The 19,450-nt window shown below is 41.0% G+C and overlaps 1 protein-coding gene across 2 annotated transcripts in view; it reads right to left on the reverse strand.

Annotated features, from left to right (window-relative positions):
• Positions 1–19,450, reverse strand: part of PTPRB (protein tyrosine phosphatase receptor type B) — a 108,293-nt gene that overhangs the window by 34,379 nt on the left and 54,464 nt on the right. For both annotated transcript variants that reach the window (XM_083182540.1, XM_083182541.1), the window contains 12 exons: positions 13,367–13,645; positions 11,877–12,134; positions 11,074–11,337; positions 9,801–10,067; positions 9,233–9,493; positions 7,659–7,925; positions 4,567–4,830; positions 3,366–3,629; positions 3,019–3,282; positions 2,072–2,335; positions 1,694–1,963; positions 134–397 (listed from right to left, as the gene is read on the reverse strand). In XM_083182540.1, the coding sequence (XP_083038666.1) occupies positions 134–397; positions 1,694–1,963; positions 2,072–2,335; positions 3,019–3,282; positions 3,366–3,629; positions 4,567–4,830; positions 7,659–7,925; positions 9,233–9,493; positions 9,801–10,067; positions 11,074–11,337; positions 11,877–12,134; positions 13,367–13,645 (3,186 nt within the window). The remainder of the gene's footprint in view (positions 1–133; positions 398–1,693; positions 1,964–2,071; positions 2,336–3,018; positions 3,283–3,365; positions 3,630–4,566; positions 4,831–7,658; positions 7,926–9,232; positions 9,494–9,800; positions 10,068–11,073; positions 11,338–11,876; positions 12,135–13,366; positions 13,646–19,450) is intronic.

Here is a 19,450-nt window from a genome sequence, read left to right on the forward strand (position 1 = left end):
TCCTAGAGACTCCTCTATTACACTGTTAATATTACTAGCATTCTGTACATGCCATTTTATAATTAAGAGTTGTGGTAAAGACACATTTTAATATTGATATGACAGTAAAGGCTGTTATGACTATTAATCTTACCTGTCCTCCCATAGATGGAAGCCTCATTTGTCAGCGATCCACTGTGAGTAACAATGACCATTTTGTAGAGGCGGCCGGGCAGCAGCCCTTGGAATGAGCAGTGTCGGAGAACTTGGTTACCAGACTTCCTGTCATGCAGAGTGTTGTCTGGGTTGTAGAGGAAGATGTCATAGTTATCCAGCTCTCCTTCTGAGCTAATCCATGTGAATGACAGGGTGTCTGTGCTGTTCCCTGTGATTTTTAGACTTGTCACTGCAGCTGGGACTGGAGTTAAGCACATCAGAAATTAAATAAAGCATGTTTAAATGAATAGTAACACTCAGACAGAAACAGAATACACCATTTTAGCTTGACACTAATAATTATTTTATTACAGGTTTTGCTATAAATAATACTTGGATTCGGCATGAAAAGCCGGCGGTCGGGATCCCGGCGTTCAAAATCCTGACGCCGGAATCCCGAACGCCGAAATCCCGACAAGGGGGGGACGTGGATCGCCCCCCCTTGCAGGCTCGCTGCGCTCGCCACGCAGCGGGCCTGGTGCCTCGCTACGCTCGGCACGCTAATTTATTCTCCCTCCGAGGGTGTCGTGGACACCCACGGGGGGAGAAAGTGTCGGGATTTTGGCGGTCGGGATTTCGGCGGTCGGGATTCCGGCGTCGGGATTCTGAACGCCGGGATCCCGACTGCTGGGATTTAAACTGCATCCCGTTTAGTTCTATGATTGTCTGCCAGAATTGTACGGATGTCCAAACTTTCGGTTATACAGTATATATATGTGCATTTTAAATCAAAATTTCTGTAATTATTTTGATTGTGTCCTCTAATCCCTATTATTTACTCTTAGGGAACCCTACTGCTTTGACCAACATATTGTTACTGGGTACACACAGAGTTATTAATAACATGAATCATCAGGATGTGGTTATCCTGTAGAGATACTATCATGTTGCCTAATTGCTATCTGGTACCTGGATGCTTCCAGGATGGCTACATCTCCATATGGGGTACCACAAGTCACAGTACGAGGCTCAGTACTTGGAACTAGCTCTTTCTGTATGTACTGTAGTACCCATTCTGGGCCTGATTTTGTGCAGGGAGTATAGCACAATTACCAAGTTACTGTCCACATTGAAAATCCCATGTTGCAATACAGATGGGCACATTTAAAATTCTTCTACATATCGAAAACAATTAAACATATTTGAGTTTCTGTATCACTTCTATATGGCTATAGATCTTTCACCACCTCGCTATTGTTATAGAAATACTTTCTGGCATTTCATTTTGGATGTCCCTCATTTGTGGTGACAGGAGTTTTTTTTTAACTGAACCCACGCTGCGAAATCCCAACCCTCATTAACAAGACAACAAGATTTTTTGGACCTTCAAGTGCTCCCTGGAGGAAACTGACCTCATTAAGAAAGCTTATGGAATTTTTGAACCACCGTTTTAACTTTCCTACTATAGGACATTCTATCTGATGGCCATTGCTCTACGCTGTTGCTGTATACAGTTAGTGTTTTTAGTAAAATAGCAAGAATAATAAGTGTCAAATACCTGTTCGTGCTTCTGTTTCTTCTGCTGTGCTGAAAAGGCCATCACTGACTGTGAACACTCGGATCCTGTACTTTGTTCCTGGGATTAGATCTTCAAACTTGTGCGATTTTGTGGTGGCTGATACAGATTTATTGATTATCGTAACTCCTTGGTCATTAAGGAGAAGAAGGTCATATCTGTCTGCAATTCCTGGTGCACTTTGCCAGCTCACCACCAACAAGTGGCTGTTGTACATATTATCTGCCAACAACTTATGAACTCGAGCAGGCACTGCAATATAAAGTTAAATAAGATATGCCATATTTATCTATGTTAAACATACCGTATATTGTATTTTACTGCTCTAAGCAATCAAGATTGTCCAGAATATTGACTTACTTGTTCGTCCAAAGGATGTCAGGTTTTTGTGTAAACCGCCACTATTTGTCTGCACCGCAATGCTGTACTGTTCTCCTGGGTCCAGTTTGTTAAAGGTATGTTCATAGATGTGCTTGGATATAGTCTGAGACTCTATCTGGTTGTTCTGACGGAAGATTGTAACAGTGTATGAATCTACATCACCTCCCCCAGGCGTCCAGGTCACCTTTAGACTGTTTGTCATTCCATTTGGTGAAATGTGAATATTCTTAACAGCACTTGGAACTGATACAAAAGAACAATCACGCATGCATAAAAGTGTAAGATTTTCCATATCAGAAATAATTAGGATCACACCATTAGTTAAAATATACATTTTTGTAATAAAGAGTGATGACATAAGAACTCACCGACCATAAGAAATTGCATAAATGTGTATGCAGATATACAGTAATTTACAGGAGTTTGCACCTTTATTATGGTTCTGATTCTGAAGTGGCCATGTGTCAGTCTGTGTTTGAAAAATGGCAGCTAAGAGCTGGTTGTCTGGTACTTTATCTAAACCCAATGCTTAGTAAAATATACTCCACAGTGTCTTGTGTAGTGCAATCTGTTATTGCTTTATGCTCTGATGAAAAGGCTGCATGTCATGAATCTTTTTTGTATTTTGCTCTGTTATAGTATGTGTGGGTCTGACTTGTAGAAGTATATATATATATATATATATATATATATATATATATATATATATATATATATGTGTGTGTGTGTGTAGCTATGCAATTTTATTATGAGATCGGAAAGTTTTTATGTACAGTATAATCGTAATAAGCTTTCACAAAGGAAAGCAAGTTATATTAGTACTTTAATGAATTCATTCAAGATTGTACTTTGTCTATTTGATGATACAATTCTTACCAAGTGAATCATTCTTTTAAGATTTGGTAGCCTGTATGCTAGAGTCATACCTGTTAATCCCTCCACAAATGTCGATCTCTGCGCATCACCACTGAATGTCAATACAACTATTTTGTAAAGGCGACCAGGTATGAGAGAGGTGAAGCGGTATTCAGCAGCTGTGTTACTTAGTGTAATCAGGGGAAGGACCCTCATGTCATTGAAAAGTAATTGAATCTCATAGCGATCAACATCCCCATCAGCTCTAGACCATGTCACATGGAGTTCCTCACTGCCCCTGCTCGCAAGTGTTAGCTTCTTCACAGCCTCTGGGACTGATAAGAGATAGACATGATGAGAACCAATAATATTGAGGTACTGTACAATATCAATAAATGACAGGTATGTTTGCACTTACATGTTCTCCCACTAGCCAGAGCGCTGCTCTCATATTTTCCACTTTTTGTGCTAACGGTTATACTGTACAGTCGGCCAGGGACCAGGTTTGTGAACACACACTCATTTTCTGATTTGCTGACTATTTCAGTTTTAAGGAAGCCATTGTTGTTCTTAATAGTGACTTTATACTGATCAAAGTCTCCAACAGCCCGCAGCCAGGACACTTTTAGGTAGTCACTTCTGGCTTCATTGGTCACTGTTAGCCCTTGAACTGGAGAGGGAACTGGGGGAAAAAAAGGTTATGGTATTTTTCTGTATAAATGGACTACAAATAAAATATATAACAGAAAACCATAAAGTAGGTTGAAATCAGTACCATGATCTTAACACAAGCAATGGATAACAAAACTATTTCAACTTGTAAAACAGTCAATGTGTTTGGTAAACAACCACCATATAATAGACCCAGGGCCGGTGCAAGGCACCGGAGCGCCCCAGGCGAGTAGGGCGCCCCGGTGCCGGGGGAGGGGGGTACCTGTCCTGCGGCGGTGGCAGAGAGGGGTCCCTGCAGTCAACGAGCGCTATCCGCCGGGCTATGCGGAAGCGCTTCTGTTGTGAAAACACTGGCCACACGGCGCATGCTGATTGGCTGAATCTCAGCCAATCAGCGTGCGGACAGTGTTTTCACAAAAGAAGCGCTTCCGCATAGCCCGGCGGATAGCGCTTGTTATTTCTTATTGACTGCAGGGACCCCTCGCTGCCTCCGCCGCCAGCTTTAAATACACAGCGCCGCAGGACAGGTACCCCAGTGGCACGGGGGGCAAAATGCCGCCCTCCGGTGGCCGGCGCCCTAGGCAAGTGCCTAGATTTGCCTAGTGGTGGAGCCGTCCCTGAATAGACCAGTTACTAACGATTGTAAAACCCAACAATAAATTAAATAGATAACATTTACATAGCGACAATGTTACATTGCAATTCTTTCATTTGAACTTCATTATATATATATATATATATATAGTAACAAATAAAAAAAATAGTAGTAAATAGATCTAGCTCAATAATCGTTTTCAGCTTTATGATAACTACTGTATGCAATGTCTGAAATGTAGCAATTAGTAATTAATATGCAATTTATGTTTATAATAATTGCAGTACATCACTTCACTATTTGTATAGCAACTTATTCCAAGTTACTGCTATTCAATATGTATTTTTTGTACCTGTCCACTCTTGGCTGAAAGAATAGTTCTCAAACTTTCCACTCCGCGTTGTTACAGTCACGTTGTATAATCGTCCAGGAGTCAGAGAGCCGAAGGAGCTCTCAGTAATAGATTTTGACAGTGTGAGAGGTGGAAGACTGTCCCTTAGATGAGTTAATGTGACCACATATGTATCAACTTCACCAACAGCCGGTAGCCAGGATATGCTAAGATGATCACTCCGACCAAAGTTATTGACTGTGACGCCAGATACACTAGAAGGAACTATAATATAAAGAGGAGAACTGGGATAAGAACAATGGTCGCATTGTTGTACTAGTACAGTATGAAACCATAGCTACCAGTGATTAACAAATTGGCAACTGTCTTTGAAATAAATTAGCTCTATATCATAAATCAGGTTTAGTGTACTTACCTTTGTGTATATTAATACCCAAACTTGCTTTATCACTGTGTAAAGAGCTGGTGGCATTATATAAATAAATGTTATTAAAATAAATATGGGAATACTACTAAACACTATGAGGTCTGCTCCCATTGTGATGTTAGATGTCTGGCAGCACTTTCTAACTTGATTTGGGACTCAGACCCTCAGTTGTATTCAGGGGCGGATTGGGGACTAAAAGTGGCCCTGGGAATAAATATATATATTTATTTATACGTCATCATTCTTGTTTTCAAATATATGTTTTTTTATGTATTTGCTACTGTAATATTACATTGCATTTGTAATCTGAAATGTAGAGTATGGATAATATTTTGTTTTGACTGGACCAAAATTTCCCTAAAATAAACATGACATTTGGTAAAAATGCCCATACTCAGGGCCGGATCAAGGGCGAAGGGGGGAGTTTCAGGTGGTCAGTACCCCTGGACCCCTCTCGATCTAGGGCCCTCCTGTGGTCGGCATGTATTTTCATATTTTTTTTAGCTTAAGGTTTTGTGCATGGGAGTGGGGTAGTGCTGCAGCTTCACCTATTTGCCCATGTGACAATGATTAATGGTGCTGAGCATCGGGAGCCAAGGCACACTGACCGCACAAGTGTGCAGTGCATTACTGGGAATTGACTAAGTCCCATGAGACTTTGCATAGGAGGCCAGAGGCTGAGAGGCATGCACTGAGCTGTGATTGGTGGAGCTCATCACATACTTCTCACGGAGTACAGCAGCAGTGGCCTTGTCATGGGAGTGTTTGTTTTTTTAATCAGAGGCAGCACTGAGCCTGTGAGGTGTAATATTCTCCCGTGCAGTTTGCAGCCAGTAATGACAAGTGGGAGGGGCCCCCTGTCTAAAGTGACGCGCCCCCCCCCGAAGGCTTAATTCAGAACTGCCCATACTGTATTTAGTATTTCACATGTAATATGCACACAACTTGCCCGCCTACTGCAGGCCACATGACAAACACGCTACACATTTGATCGTGACTAAGAATGCACGTTATCACTTCTCTTTTTACCATTTGCATTTACATAAACAATCCATTGTTCAAAAGTATTTAGCTATGTTCCTTAAGTACAGGACATAATCATTGAAAGGAAGGAAACTACTTGATTAAGTTCACATAACTATGGACCTTGCAAAGTTGCTGATCTTGTCTAATTAAACAGTCATTCTTGCTGTAAGTCTGATATCCTGTGCATGGCCTATTCACTTAACATGGAAAAAAAGGTTGGTGGGGAATACTTGGGTGCTTCACTTAAGGCAGCTGCCTCACTATACTGTGGGTAGGACCCCTAACCCACAGGGATAGGTTCAAGAGCAAAGAGGTAGTATAGTGTAGTGGCGCTTTGCCTATATCAACGGAGAATGATCAGTATGGAATACTTAGCTTAGAAGTTTCCTTTGGAGATCTGGTGGCTTTTATCGTCGGTAAAAAAGCCACCAGATCTCCAAAGGAAACTTCGAAGCTACGTATTCCTTACTAATCATTCTCCATTGATATAGGCAAAGCGCCACTACACTATACTACCTCTATTCACTTAACAAGTCTGCCTTCTCTGTGCAAAAGATCCCCAACTCCTGTGAAACTAGTCAATGGGATTTAGGGACAAAGTTATCGATGATAAACAGGCTGAGCACTGGAAGCCTGCGTCCTGTGCTGTAGCGGCGCTATTAACCCCCCAAGAAGGCTGCCAAGACATCTTACATACAACTTTACATGTATGTTGGTATGTGCTGGCTGGCTTTCCCTGCAATCTTTGGTTGGTGCTGCACCCCAGGGACAGCAGCCACCAGTGGTCCCATGTTATGCAATGTTGGGTACTGTAAGTGTTTTTTTCAAGAGCATAATCACTGTGATAACATGCAAAAGGCATTTGTTCAATTTAGCATCAGACATAAAATGGAAATTGTTCTATGCAGCTTATCTGCATTACAGACAATATTAAAGATACCATTTCTGTGGTGTAATCTTTTATAACTGGTTTTATAGAAATATTCATAGTACAGGTTGAGTATCCCGTATCCAAAATGCTCGGGACCAGGAGAATTTTGGATAACGGATTATTCCGTATTTCAGAATATTTTAATATTTCAATGATGTATTTTGAAGTATCTTGCATTTATGTTGTATAAACACATCAAACACATGAAATGCACACAAATATATTTTATTTGTTCAAAAAACAAGGTTTCAAGAACATGAAAAAAGTTTGTGTACTATCTCAGATATTGAATTTGAAGGCCAAGCAATCATTGTCTTGCACATATATAGTGCCAGTTACATATCATGTCCTCAGTAGTGCTGTTACAAATGTCCCCAGTGAGTTTTTAACAAAAATTTTTTTTTTCACTTTCTGGAATGTATGGTTTTCGGAATAATTCGGATACGGGATATTCGGATACGGGATACTCAACCTGTATCTTATAATTCAGCTCTGCGTATTAAGTTGGAACTTTATAAATGTTGTAAAATTTATTATATAAAAGTGAGACTGAAAAAGCTGAAAAGAAATGTGGTGACAACAGTCATTGTCAGGGGTCCCAAACTTCTCCAATTTCTATACACCTAGAGGCCACTTAGTTAGTCCTTTATATTATCTGACAGCAGTGTGCTTGTTATATAATGGCATGCAGAATAATCATTCTCTTACCTGTCCTGCCTTCTGCTAGAGTCTGTCTAGATGAGATGCCTCCACTGATAGTAGTCACCACCACAGAGTACAGGCCTCCTGGTTTCAAGGAGTGGAACTGATATTTACTGATGTCACTGGATACACTCTCATTCTTTATAACAATATTCTCATGTATGAGCAGGACTTGGAAAGTGTCCACATCACCCCGGCCTCTTGTCCAGTCAGTGTACAGGCTGGTAGTTGTCCCCAGATTGGTTACATTCAGCTTAATAACCTGAGATGGAACTGCACACAAGGTTAGATATGTAAACATATATTATATATAATATCATTATTTTTCAATTTATTTTCAGAAGAACAAACTCAGAAGGGGACAGGTTTATAGAGCCTGGTAAATTGATAAAGTGACTGGTGATAACGCAGCTTCCAGCCAGCTCATAACTGCCATGTTACAGGCTAGGTTTCGAAAATGAAAATTTTGAGCTAATTGGCTGCTGCTTTATCACCTTCCACTTTTTCACTTCACCAGGCTTAATACATCTGCCCCAAGGAATGTAACTACATACTGTACTTCCATCATACTGCACACTGTTAAGTCACACATCAGGAGCACATGTTATAACAGCCAAGTTTGGTATTCTTCTATTTCTCTGTTATATATGAAGTACATCCTCTGGGTACAAACTGACCCATAGTTGCTGTATGTCATCAGCTTTTGATCTATTGTTAAGGCCAATACACACTGGGAGACTTTGAACTGAAGCAACTTACAGAAGGAGCGGATCTCTTCATTGCAGGGGATAGCGATGGCGACGCCAGCCGCCATTCCCCGCCATTCCCCGCCACCCGCCATCTGTATTTGCGAAAGGGGTCCCCTTCCGACGGCTTCCCTTGGGTCCCCGCTGGCTTGTCGGCGGTCACCCGGTGTGTATGAACCTTTACTCTCAGTTAAAGTTTTCCATATAACCCATACCCTCTAACATGACCCATTCCACTACATACAAAATGCTCTGCTCTGTATGGCAACTATTCATTAAGGGGGAAAATCAGGAGCAGAGCATTTTGTACCTAATGGAATGGGCTGTGTTGCTGATTCTGAGAAAATTCAGGCTGCACCAGAGTTGGGCAGATTTAAAATGTGTATAGAGATGAATGCAGTGTACACACAGGGTGACGGGAGCAGTGTGCAGAGCGATCTAGTTAAGCACAGATCACTCAGACTAGATTTATACTGCATGCAGTATACATCTGGTCAGGCGACAGCAACGCACGGGACCGCACATCATCATGAGCCATACACACGGTGCAATCCATGCTTTAATTCTAAGCAATCTAGACAGATCTCTTAGAAATGGCGCTGTAATCACCCTGTGTGTATGGCCCATTAGATTTGGGAAAGATGTGCCTAATTTCAAATCTTAATTGCAGTGTAAGATAAAGCTGCCCAGTATTTGTGTATCTTATACACTTATTTATTTATTCCTTTATTTATTTATTTACCTATTAGTTATGCTATTCTTTAATTAGAAATGATGGCCCACTGCATTTCACATTTTCCAGCAATGCCATACATGAATTATCTTATATATTACCTGTTCTTCCTTCAACAGAAGTCCAGCTGCTGAGATCCCCACTGATGCTTGTAACCTTGGCCGTATACTTTCTTCCAGGCACCAGCTCACTAAAAGTGTACTCTTTGGCTTCCTTAGCGAGAACTTTGTTAATGAGAGTAAGATCCCTGTCTGCAAGTGACACCACATAGCTGTCCCACTCTGCAAGTGGCGTTATCCATGCGACACTGAACGATGATTCGTTTGCATGCTTAACGCGGAGCTGAAGGACAGCCTGAGGAGCTGTGCGAAAAGAAGGAACAAAGACGTAACCCATGTTTCCTGAAATGTCATTTTGTTTTTGTTTTTTTCATTTCAAGACAAACCAGGAATGAATAAGTGTACACACAGTAGGGACAGAAACATTCCTCCCAAATGTCTTGCTTTCAGTGGCACAGACTTGTGTTTGTACACTTCCAGTATTGGGAAGTATGTAGATAGTTGGTGGGTAAGCCTATACTGATGGCAATACTCATGACGTTGAGGCATGAGTATAATAAACATTTATAGCTTATTATTCAGTACTTTTACATAATATGTATTAGCTGACCTGTTCTGCCCTTGCAGTAAGCTTCACTTATTAGACCACCACTGTCCACGACAACGGCAACTCCGTACTGTCTTCCCGATATAAGTCCTAGGTCTTGTATAATGAACTCTCTATAGTGACTTTCTAATGTTCTGTTCAGCAATACGATAGATTGGTTGTAGAGAACAACATGGTATTTTTCCCAGTCACCAGCAGGTGGCAGCCAGCTCACTCGGAGAGATCGTAGGCCATTGTTGCTCATCTTCAGATCTGCCACTCTCCCTGGGACTAGAGAAGAAAGCGAGGAAAATATAGATTTATAAATTATACTGTAGCTGTAGGTTCAACCTATTATTATTCTAGTCGCATGCAGGACCTTATTATGGTTGCCATCTGTGGTGTCTCAGATCTGCGAGAGACCTGTGCGGGAAGCGGGCGGCCAGCTGACATCTGCTAATGACAGCTGCCCCCCCCTCCCCCTCCACCTGAGTCACCGGGCCATTAAAATGGGAACACCCAGCATTTACATGGGAACGCCCAAGAGACGATGGGCGTTCCCATGGGCTGTGCCCTCGCCGCCACCCCACGCCCCCACCCACACTGCTAGGTGCGAGCGGGATGGCAAACATGCAATCCACCATGCCCGCTCGCACCAAGCATGTGTATGCGCAGATGCTAAAAATCGGTCCCCATGCGATATCAGAATAACCCCCACAATAACAACTTATAGTTCTCAACCACAGGTTCAGAGCTATACATTTATAATTATATGTAATGCCTATAGTTCCTTGCATCAATATCGCATTAGGTGTGTTCTTCTGATACAGCCTACTGACATATCATGCGGAGTTGTAAAAAAAAAACGATTAATACATAATTTTGTTTTAATATCATTGGACAATAATAACTTAAACCATTGAGTGCCAAGTGAAATTGTCAGAATAAGGTGTGAAAATTGCCAAGCAAACATTTTTTTTATTCATAATAATGTCCTGTAATGTTTACCTTACAGGTGTATAGTAATATCATTTTTTTTATTACACAACATTTTTTTTTTAAATTTATATAACAAATGTGAGCGACACTGGCACTTTTAGTGTATATTTTGCACATCTCTCACAGAGATGTTGGCATTCAAGGGGTTAAGCAAGTGAAATTATTAATAACATTCAGCTAGGTTCATATACTATCACATATGCCCTGTGATAAATATTAGTATACAATGGTGAATACATTGTGGATCTGTATCTTTCTTGTTTGTTAGCCAAAATGGCATAAGTGATAAAATACATACCAGTCCTGCCAGTTGCCATTTTGTCAGTGCTTAGGTCTCCAGCAATGGATGTTACAGTTACATGATACAGACGTCCTGGTGTTAGATCATTAAAGGTGACATCTGTGGAGGCAGAATTTACAGTTCTGCCATATTTTATTATTCCTTTTTCAGACAGAGTAATATTGTAAGTATCCAGCTTCCCTCTAGGTGGTTTCCAGCGAACTTTTAATATAGCAGAACTCCCCTCATTCACCACAGATAAATCAGACACTTCACCCGGAGCTTAAGGTAAGGGAAAGACAAAAGTTGTATCAATGTGGCCAAACCAGTCAAATATTATTTAATGTTCAAATATTTTCTCTCTACAGCTTTCTAATGTGGTTATTTAAATTAACATTGCAATTAACAGAAAAGTAGAACATTACATGACATGTAGGAGAATTGGCTAGGAAGAAAAAAACTAAAAGAACATACATAAATAATATTGCCTTACTTATTTCTGGTTGCATGTTAATTTATCGAAATACAAACATCAATGTAACACTGTGTCATGAATGATCTCTGTATATTTGTATTTATTCCTATAGGTAATACTTTATGTACTGTAATGCTCGCATTTATTTACATCACAGTAGTAGCCACAATGGTGGTTAAAACGAATGTCATGTTATACCATTGGATAATAACAGAAGTAATCCACATGTGTCACAAAATAGAGCAGGTGTATTGTATATTCATGCTTCAAGAAAAATGCTCTAAAAAACGATGTAAACATGGCAACTTATTTTAGGTGACCATTCCATTTATTGCTTATTTATTACCTGTTCTTATTAATTTAGAGTTCCGGTTTTGCAAGCCGGCAGCCTCAGTGATGACTGTGATATTATAGACATGTCCTAGAAATAGTCCATTAAAAGTGTATGTAGTGATTTCTTTATCCAGGTTGACTTCCTTAACTGTCCTTTCTTGATCCAATAACAATAGTTTGTAATGGTCTATATTTCCAGGACCTGGCATCCATGATACACGAATGCTGTCTGATTTACTAATAGCATCAATGCTTTTCACAGGCATTGGAACTAAAATAAGAGAAGAGAGAAATTGCTTAGACAATCGCAGTGACCTGAAGGAACAGCTATGCATGCTATTATACAGGAGATAAATTTAAGAATAGGGACAGATGCAGGATTTCTGGAGGGGTAACAGTTTCATTGTCACCAGACCATGAAGGATGCATAATTAGCTTGTTACAAGATATACAGTAGGGCCAGATGCACTAAGCATCAAAAGTGATAAATTGGAGAGTGCTAAAAAAACAACCAATCAGCTCCTGCTGGCATGGCAAGTAGGAGCTAACTGGCTGGCTGTTTTATCACTTTTGAAGCTTAGTGCATCTAGCCCATAGTCTGCCCCAAACAAAGTGCAGTTTATGTAATTCAGTTCTTCAGACATATGGAGGCCTAATAGAAAAATGGAAAGTATACAGCGCTGGGTTTGACTGAAAAAAAAAAAACTAATACAGTTTATCAATAAAACACATTTATTATACATAAATAAAAAACATTTGAAATTGACTATAATAGAGAATTCTCTTTTTCACCAAATTGAGGGGGGTGTATGGGGTAATCTGGGGAAGCAATGCTCCAGTGGGTGAGCAAAAGAAACATTTCAAGTGCACCGGTATTAGTTGAATAGTTACCAAGTGTGTAGTTGGGCAATCTCTCTCCTGTATGTTTTTGTAGGAGGAGGATGGACCGAGTCCCGGAGAATTATCCAGCAAATTATGGATCCAGATTGACTCAGGAAGACCGCAGAATATTCCGCTTTATCTCCAGTTTATCTCTTCTCCAAGGTTAATAAATCTGCCCCTAAGTGCCTGGTGCTTTATCACTGGCCAATCAGCTCCGGACTATTAAGTTACAGGCTGGGTTGAAAAAGGAACAGCTAGGAGCTGATTGGCCGGTGATAAAGTACCAGGCACTTTATCACTTCTCCTCCCTTATCACTGCTTCATACATCTACCACTGAGATCCATATACACACAGCAGACCTCTACCAATGGGCATGTGCTGCAGATCCATTCTGCCCTTTATACTGTATGTAATGTCTGCTGTCTACTCTGGGGTAAAAGGATGCTTCCAGGTAACTGGAAACCCCCTTTGTGTTTTGCCTATGGAGAGGTTGTAACTAGGTCATAATGGGGTGTTCTTGCATAGACAGTGGGGCGGATGTATGAAGCAGTGATAAGAAGATATATATATTATTTTGTTCACAGATAATATTGGAATAACATGGCAGGTTGGCATCTTACCTGTGGAACCTGTAATGGAGATTATATCAGTGCTTTTGCTCCCAGAAATGGCTCTTATGGTAACAACATATTTTGTGCCAGGATGTAAGTTAGTAAACATAGCTTCCTTTTTTGGGTTATTCCCAAATATATTAACCTCTTGAACACTTTGATTTTTGTTATTAAGTAATTTCAATTCATATCGATCTACCCATCCTGAAGATGGAGTCCAGGACACCTGGAAACTTGTAGGAGCAGCAGTGTCTCTTCTCACTTCAATCTGTGAAGGTGGAAGAGGATCTGGAACAGAGAAACAAGACATACAACTAAATGAGTTCTGCTCTTATAGTATTTACCATTCTAGGCTTTCTCCTTAGTTCTAATATATGATTTTATAAAGTGTTTCTCGTCCATAACCTCTCCTTCTTTGTCTTTATTATTATTTATGTCACCTCCATCTTTGGAGAGTGACAAGGTTGGGATCTCTGTCTTTCGATGGAGATTTACTGGCTTCGCTGTAGGTGCTGCTGCAGCCAGCTTGCATTATCCCATGGGTCATGTAGCCGGCCGATGGAGTTGCAAGTGATCTCATTCTACATGCTAGGATGCAGCACTGGATCATAATTGCATGCAGGAGTTGTATACTTATGCTACAAACCTCTTGCTCCATTGGTTTTCAACCTTTGATGACAAAATATCTAAATATGGCATTTAACCATCATGGTTTGTACCAATTGAGGATTAATGTCCTGTCCTAAAATTCTGCCCTGTTTTTATGCACAGACACATTATGAGAATGAAGCCTTTCAAGTTACTTCTAAGTAGTAACATTGCTGAAGGACTGAATGACCAACATTCTTTAGGCAGTGGCAAATGCAGGATTTTTAGAGGGGGGTTCCAAATGTAATTATACACTAGATACTGTATGGAATACAGAATTAATATTCAACATTACAGATGGGCTGTTTCGAACATTTAAGATAAGTGGTCAAGAAAAGGTTAAACATATCATAATAAATACATAAACTATGTAAATAATTAATAGAACCAGTACTGCACTTTCTAAAACTCACAATCTCCCACTTCATAGCAAGGTTCCTGTCTCTTCCTTCTGGCAGCTACTCTGTGGTCCATTGCAATGTTTGAAGTCTCAAACCCACACATACAGTAAACGTGGTAGTAGAAGCTGGTACACTAGGCATTTGTACCAGCTCTGCTCTGTCTCTTAAACTGCATGATGTGGTGGCAGCTCGATTGATCATATTATATTCCAGTGATATTTTTGTCATATTTTAAGGCAAGATGATGGAGGTTTCCAGGCAACCAGAAACCTCCCTTGAGTTTGGCTATGCAAGGTATTGTATAAGGTATAAGTGACTTCTTGTACATATTGGCTAACTGACAAAATGGCTGCCTCTACTTTGCTTAGGTAACAGGTGCAGGTGATATGCAATCTTAAGTTACGTATGAAGTCAGATCTCCTAGAAGTTTCCTTGCAGAGAGTTTAAACAATATACTGAAAATTATTCTCAGCTGAACACATGGTTCAAGATAAATATTCTCTGCTTCCTAAAACACAAATTCCAAAGTCTTAGTACTCGGAACATTCTGTCTCTGGAGTTGTACAGTTGCACACAGTGAGACATAAAATGGTTTGCGTGCCTAGAAGGTATAGTTTAAAAATTCAGACTTTATCTAATCTATCTGGCCCAGAAAACAAACACTTCGTCCCTTTAACATCCGTTAGAACAAAGAGACAATGAAGCTGGGAAGTGCCTGGGCTGAAAGGGTCCTGTCTGGAAACAAACACTTAAGCCATTTACATTGTTCCAAGAATTTTTGTGCTGGCAACCAGCCATTGATGCAATACCGAACAAGTAATGTACCACCATGCATACAAGTTACATAGAGACTTTTATTCTATTTCAGTGGAGATAAACCATTATTAAGTCACCTGGAAATCTCTGTTGCATATAAAGGTTCATAGTACATCGTTATCTGTCTAGTGACACATATGACAGTCCACATGCTAACAACACATAACTCTCTATACTGGTACGTATTGCAGATCTGTTTTCTATCCCCTGGTATGGTGCTTTTACTGTTATGCACCTGCTTGTGTATAGACCTAGCCATGCAATACATGAACCATTTATCATTAGTTTTTCTGCATTATTCTGTGCATCAAAATGCAAGCAGTTACAGAATTGGCAAAAGTTGGTAGTGTGGGCAAATTTGTTCTTAAAATGGACAAAACCATGTTGCACTCCAGGTGGGGAAGATTTAACATGTGCAGAGAGAGTTAGATTTGGGTGAGGTGTGTTCAAACTAAAATCTAATTGCAGTGTACAAATAAAGCTGCCAGTATTTACCCTGGGGCAGCCGAGAGGAATGCTAGGCCCCGGTAAAATTTTAGGGGAGTGGCCTAAGTGTGGAAGGTGTGGCCACCTCCTGTGCAAGGCCATGCCCCCAAAATTTTTAGAGGGGGGGGGGGGGGGGAGAAAACTCTAAAAACTCTGAACTCAGTAGCAGCACACACCTACAGCATGTGCTGTGCTTACACTGACACATTGTCAGTGAGACGCTCATGCTGAGCCTGCTGTTAGCACAGCACATGCTGTAGAAGTGTGTGCTGCTGTTGCTGCCCGGGAGGGGCAAGGAAGGGGTCGGACCAGAGCCCCTGCTGAGCCCCTTCAGCAAGCCCGGGCCCGGGTAATTAGGACCCCGCTCCCCCCCCCCCCCTCTCGGCTTCCCTGCCTGCACAGAAACAATATACCTCACCCATATCTAACTCTCTCTACTCATGTTACATCTGCCCCACCTGCAGTGCACATGGTTTTGCCCATTTTAAGTCCTGTGATCAGGTCTGAGAGTTAAGCCCGATGTTCCTAGAAGTGCACCCATATGCAATAATACATTTTTTGAGGTTTAAATCTACATGAATGCATACTTCCCAGCTTTCCAATGGGCCATGGCGGGACCCTTGCGCACTGAAATTTGGGGTCGTGACCTGGTGGCAAGGGGGCTTGGCCTACAAATTGTGACGCTTCCACAAGGCCATGTCCCCATTTTGTCGCTGTGGGGGCATGGCCAGCGTCTCTGTGAGCTGCTGGACATGCCCCCAGCCCCTCTGGCCATGGGAATAGATGCTGTGTGCATGTGCACAGGGTCTATTCACAGATGACAGAGGGGACTCCCAACTCCATCCCCTGCCGCGGGTACAATGCCAGTCCTGGGTGGGGCATAGGAACTTCCCCAAAAAATGGGACGTTCTTATGAAAATCGGAACAGTTAGGAGGTATGTGAATAGACTAAAGGTAAAACATCTGCTTAAAGGTAAGTCAATAAAACTAGAAACTGAGAATGAGCTGCTTGTTGATAAACCTGCTTAAACATTCATGTATATACTAAACAATTAACATTGAATATACTATATTAAGGGGGTATTTATTAAAGCAGAAAGTGAAAGAGAAATTAGGTGAAGAGAGATGAAGTATTAACCAATCAGTTTTCAAATACAACCTGTCATATGACAGTTAGAAAGTGATTGGTTAGTATTTTTACTATTTTATCTCTCTCCATTTCATCTCTCTCCAAGCTTTAATAAATCTCCTCCCAATTATTACAGTTAAAAACCAAAACTGGTTGGAACCACCTTGGACAGAAGATGTTACATACAGTATGGGCCTTATTCTGGTTTGTTCAGATGGCGCCGAATGTGTACGGACGTCCGATGGTTGGTGATTACACATATGCAGAGGCGTATCTGCGCATGTGTGAACGCCGCGCACGTCCAAATACGATGTGAATTCTGTACAATCCGAACGGGGGGTGGAGAGGGGCGTGAAGGGCTGTTTGGGCTCATTACCATATGCATACGCCCCGCGTAATGGTAATGCGGCCGTGATGCACGTGTGGGGGGCGGACATATGACATAGCCGGATGCCAGCTGCCTGCCCATATCCCTGCTTTTGCACTGAGAAATGCCTGAGTGGTCTGGAGCAATCGGTGCTGCCTGACCATTCGGTCCAGCATTCGATGGTCAGCGAGCATTGAATGATGGGGGAGGTTCCCACACATGGAGGAGGTGTTCACATGAAAAATCCACTCGCGGTCCGTTCGGTCTGCGTCTTACCGCATTCGGACGGTGTGAGCAATCCGTACGGAAGGCGGCACTAAGAACACTTGGTTCCAGTCCGCAAATACGCATCCGTCCGAACCAACCAGAATAAGGCCCCATATGTATAAGTGCATTATGACATTTCATATAACCAGAACATATACTTTATAATTATTAAATCTGTCCAAGCTAATTCTATACCGGAGCGTTTGACAAAGCAGTAAAACTATTCTATTTTGAAACTTTAGTAGTGTTACATTTCTTACAGAAGCCTTTCGTAAGATGTGAGAAATATAAAACATAAATGCATTACTGTGCCAGGGCTACAATAACTAAATAAGTGAAAATAATGTAAGTACTGTAGCATGTTTTGTTATGCACAGCAGACTTTCTGCCCGTTAAATCTAAACTGTTGATAACTACGGATATTGTTTTTGCAACATAGCAAAGGGTGTGTATATAAGTTCACAGTTGTTGTTTAGCTAGCAAAGTGCAGTACAGTATATTCAGATTTTTTAAACTTTATTTGCAGTCTTAAATGTATAATGATTCTCCTTAAAGTACAATTTCAAAAATGTACATATCTTTTCTTAGCTGTTCTACAAATTATTTCTCCTTTTCAAAATCTTTCTCATTTTAAAACAAATAAGGGTTCCACACAGCCAGTCTGCTTACATTGCAGTGTAAAATAATGCAGCCAGTATTTACCCTGCACAGAAACAAAATAACCCACACAAATTACTCTCTCTCTGCACATGTTACATCTGCCCCACCTGCAGCGCACATGGTTTTGCACATATTGAGAACAAATTTGTACTGCCATCACATCTGAATAAGGGCCACAGACTCACAGATTCTCAGAGCATGTCATGTGATGGCAGGGAATATCACAGTGAAAGCATTTCTATCTGCTCACCAAATATGTACATTGCCATGTGATTGTGGCTGACATAAGACTTCAGAACACTATATAAACTTGTAAAACATTAATGGCAGCCTGCAGCAAAATACTGCAACTGATTTAAGGATGTATAGTAGGTTCATAGTCATCTGGATGACATTGTAATGGTAAGGGCATGAGTCAATAAAGAGACGCAGCCTTTTATACATTTTGCACATACTTGCCAACTCTCCCAGAAGGCCCAGGAGAGTTCAGAATTTGGGGAGATGGATGATGTGATTTGCACTGAAATCTCCTAACTAAAATGTTTATTTTTACATTTGGTATCCTACCTTTGAATAGACATCATAATAATGCTTTAACAATAAGTTAAAGATCAAACAAAAAAATGAAGCACATTGCATGGAGTAATTGGGCACAAGCCAGTGAAGAGGATAATAGATCTAATGCTACAGTATCACTGATACACTGCCTGCAATGTTCTACCATATCCTTAGGAATTTGCCTAGAGTGCCGGCCACTGGATGGCCCCCCCACCACTTGGAGCCATGTAAGCAGCACCCCTCCCCGGACCCTGCAGCCGCTTCAAGCTCCCCCTCTACTCGAGGCGCTACCAGCGCTGAATGTACAGGTGAAGCTGAGAGGTTGTATGAGATGTGCAAAATGGAGAAATTGTATCAACATTATCATATGAATTGTAAACCTGGGTTGGCATTGCATAAATAGATTTATTTCCTGTACCACAGGAAGATATGATTTTTTTTTTAACTTAAGTAGGGGGCTGGTGCTCCAGTGCATTGCTTTGCCTAGGTCCCACAATGCCGTTAAGATGGCCTTGTGTATCACAGTTACATTTTACAAGTAATTCACTTGCTAGGTAATTAAAATAATTACACTGGGTATAGTAAATGATTTTGCCTACTTGAAATCTAAACTCTTTATGAAATATCCGGCTTAAAGTAAACACAGAAACAGGCTGTTGCACAATTTTACTGATGTGATGGTAAATGTTAACATTTGTACCCATGGAAACAAAGCGCAATGATTTTTTTCATGTATGCAGATGTTGCCAAGGGCTGGGTGT

Source organism: Crinia signifera, chromosome 4 (genome assembly GCF_055691185.1).
Source record: "Crinia signifera chromosome 4, ASM5569118v1, whole genome shotgun sequence".
NCBI classification, from domain to species: Eukaryota; Metazoa; Chordata; class Amphibia; order Anura; family Myobatrachidae; genus Crinia; species Crinia signifera.